The following is a 3,444-nucleotide window of genomic DNA, read 5'->3' as shown; positions in this document are numbered from 1 at the left end:
GATTACTAGGAGCCCATTAGGTTCTATAAGCTGTCCCTGGTTGCTCCAATAGACATCTAGTATGATGCCTCGAGATCTTCCTTGGACCACCCTTCTCATTACTGTGATGCCTCTTCGAATTTCTTCTTCCGCGATACTTTTTTACTAACTTCCTCATGTTGGTCATCAGCCATGTCTAACCTGTAATAAACCAAGGAAACCATCAAATATCAAATATAACTTATAATCAAAGCAATTGAAAACAAAAAAATAAAGAAATCATGCATTATCAGATATAACTTATAATCAAAGCAATTGAAAACAAAAATATAACGAAATCATGCATTATCAGATATAACTTATAATCAAAGCAATTGAAAACAAAAAAATAAAGAAATCATGCATTATCAGATATAACTTATAATCAAAGCAACCATGTGCGTCTACAATCTCTTCAACTCGATCACAATCGTATGTTTCCGTGTACTTCTTACTGAGTAACATCCTCCATTGTAGACACTTGATTCTCTGTAAGATTCTCAACATACACACCTGATTTGACATCTTCTCTAATCTGAATAAAGGATAACAAATCAGTTCCGGTATAAAGCAGTGAAACATGATAAACAATAAATAAAACCTTTAATGCTTAGGTTCTATCTGAAGGTTCCTTTGACTCGGATCCAACAGATCTGTGACCTTTTCATTGTATATCTGGCAAAAACATTGTGTTATTATGCAGACTAAAATGACAAAGTTAAGATCAGGAACATTGAAAGAAATAGATAAACAACCAACCTCAAGAAAAGAGCAGTTGCACTGATAATTGAGCTGTTGATCAGAATGCTTTGTTTGCTCCTGTGCAGTAAATAAAACTGTAAACAACCCAAAACACTTCAAGAGGTCTTCAAATAATTTAATTAGGAATAGAACTGAACTCTTACTTCCTTTATGCGCGCAAACAGTCTCTCAAAAACACGGGGTGTAAGTCCTTGTTGCTCTTTTGCTACATTTTCTTCAGCCAAAGAATTGGCAGGACCCCACATAGTATACGTTTTCCCACTCCCCGTCTAACAATTTCAAATAGAATACATAAAACATCAAATCTAACAGGAACACATTATGAGAAATGCAGCAAAATAAGCAACTAAATGTTAATATCTAACAGAAACAGCACTATGAGAAATGCAGCAAAATAAGCAACTAAATGTTAATATCTAGCATGAACAGCACTATGAGAAATGCAGCAAAATAAGCAACCAAAATACCAAATGTTAATACCTAACAAGAACAACACTATGAGAAATGAAGCAAATTAAGCAAGTAAATGTTAATAGTGAGAAAAAGGAAACCTGTCCATAAGCAAAGACAGAACTATTGAAACCAGCCAAACAATTCTCCACCAAAGGAACCCCAACATGCTAAAAAATGTCAAGCTGAAAAACAGGATCAGAAAATTCAACCACAGTAGAAATGAAGTAACTCAAAAACAGTTTGAGCAGAAACAAAAATAGAAACCATACCTGAGTAGCTTCAACATCAGCAACAGAATCAAAGGTGAAAGCACGGCCATTAATTGATAACGAATCACCAGAAATCTTCTGAACTATAGGATCTCCTTCGTCCTTATCCTTCCGCAACGGCCTCATCCTCACAATAACCTACACAACACATACAGATACAAAATAAGAAACCGGATAATAAATTAACAAGATCTAAAAACCCTAAATGGATGAGAAAAACCTTAACGCCGGAATCGGTAGTTGCCGGGAGTGAATTTTCGGCGGCGATGGTGTCGAGAGCAAGTTTGCGTTTGAGAGGGTTGGAAGAAGGAGGTCTTGGTGGTAACGGACTCTTGGATTTGACATGGGAGGGGGAGTAAGGGACGATGATGTTGTGATCTGAAGGAGGATCGTTTTCTTTGGAGGGTTTGTGTTTGCGAGAAGAGGGTCTGGTTTTGGCGGAGCTGCTAGGGCTTGATGAAGATGGAAGCTCTGCTGTGTCCCTCGCTATTGGGTTTCTTGGAAGCATGAAGTGCTTTCCAAAAGCGCTTTCTAAACCCCCACCTTAGACAGCGCTTTTGGTTTTAATTTTTTTTTTAATTGAAAGACTTTAAACAGCGCTTTCTCAAAAGCGCTGACTAAGGTCTATATTTAAAAGCGCTTTCTAAAAGCGCTGTCTAAGGGGGGGTCTTAGACAGCGCTTTCTAAAAGCGCTGTCTAAGACCCCCCCCTTAGACAGCGCTTTCATTATTTTTTTAGAACATTTTCCGTGTTTTATTTTTATTTTAACCTTAGACAGCGCTTTCTTTTAAAAGCGCTGTCTAAGATGCGCTGTTAAAAAACCTTTTTGGCGTAGTGCTTGCTATTTTCCCATCAAGTTTTTGGCGCCGTTGCCGGGGATTGCCAAAGATAGTAGAGTTTATTAATTTATTTTCAATTAGAATTTTGTTGCTCTGCATCTAAAATTTTATTTATTGTTAATTGTATTTTTATTATTATTAACTAACTTCTGTCTAATCTGTGTATGCGAGGTAAGGCCTCAGCTGATTTTCATTTTGACGCAGAACCAGAGAGAACATTGCGCAAAAAGCTCAGAGAAGCTAGAAGAAAGAAACTGGCCAACTCTGACACCGAAGAACCGGCCACACCTGTCACACCAGTTTCTGTTCACTCTGAAAAATCTGAGTCAGACACAGATTCACATCCAAACACTGAAAACATGGCTGCAGACCCACCTCCAGCGGAAAGACTTTTAGGTGATTATGGCAGACAGAATAACCCAGCAGTGCGGTTGACCATTGTTAACCAACCGGTTAATGTTGCTCACTTCCAGTTACACCCCTCAACTATCCGTCAGTTAGAAAGCAAACCTTTTGCAGGAAAGATCAATGAGGATGCAAACAAGCATCTGCAGAGGTTTCTGACTATGACTACATCATTAAAAATTGATGGGCATTCTGAAGAGGCAAAGAGATTGGTCATGTTCCCATTCACGTTATCTGAGGACGCTGAGGAATGGTTCTATTCCCTACCCGCATGAAGCATTACTACTTGGCAACAAATGGAAATAGCATTCTTGAACGAGTATTTTCCTGCTTTTGTGTATATCCGTAAGAGGTATGACATTGTGAATTTTAAACAGAAAGACGGAGAGACACTTGGATATGCATACAAAAGATTCAAGAGATGTTTAGTTGCATGTCCTACACATAATCTAGATGAAATTGAACAAATGCAGAATTTTGTAAACGGGCTGAAGATGAAGACTAAGCAACTCATTGATACAGCTGCTGGTGGCTCATCTAATTTTTCTACAGCAACCGGTATCAAAAAGATCATCGAAGCTATTGCAGCGAATGAACATTTGGAATTATATGACCGTACTGTGAATCAGCCGGAGGGAAAAATTGACTTGAAATTAGCAAATCAGGTAGTGAAAATGGAAGACCAGGTTGCTGCTGAG

The 3,444-nt window shown here is 38.2% G+C and overlaps 1 protein-coding gene and 1 long non-coding RNA gene across 2 annotated transcripts; both read right to left on the bottom strand.

Moving 5' to 3' along the window:
* Positions 1-637: 637 nt before the first annotated feature.
* On the bottom strand, positions 638-1,419 carry LOC127082589 (uncharacterized). The gene is made up of 4 exons (XR_007788192.1): positions 1,332-1,419; positions 924-1,049; positions 778-837; positions 638-693 (listed from the first exon to the last, which is right to left on the bottom strand). It is a non-coding gene; the product is annotated as an uncharacterized LOC127082589 (long non-coding RNA).
* An 18-nt stretch (positions 1,420-1,437) lies between these two features.
* On the bottom strand, positions 1,438-2,013 carry LOC127081334 (kinesin-like protein KIN-12B). The gene is made up of 3 exons (XM_051021601.1): positions 1,723-2,013; positions 1,503-1,640; positions 1,438-1,461 (listed from the first exon to the last, which is right to left on the bottom strand). Exons 1-3 carry the CDS (start codon positions 2,008-2,010, stop codon positions 1,438-1,440), a joined length of 450 nt encoding a protein of 149 aa, XP_050877558.1. The 5' UTR covers positions 2,011-2,013.
* Between the last annotated feature and the right edge of the window lie 1,431 nt (positions 2,014-3,444).

Source organism: Lathyrus oleraceus, chromosome 5 (genome assembly GCF_024323335.1).
Source record: "Lathyrus oleraceus cultivar Zhongwan6 chromosome 5, CAAS_Psat_ZW6_1.0, whole genome shotgun sequence".
Lineage (NCBI taxonomy): Eukaryota > Viridiplantae > Streptophyta > Magnoliopsida > Fabales > Fabaceae > Lathyrus > Lathyrus oleraceus.
Note: the sequence above shows the minus strand (reverse complement) of the source record. Positions and strands in the feature narration are given on the sequence as shown.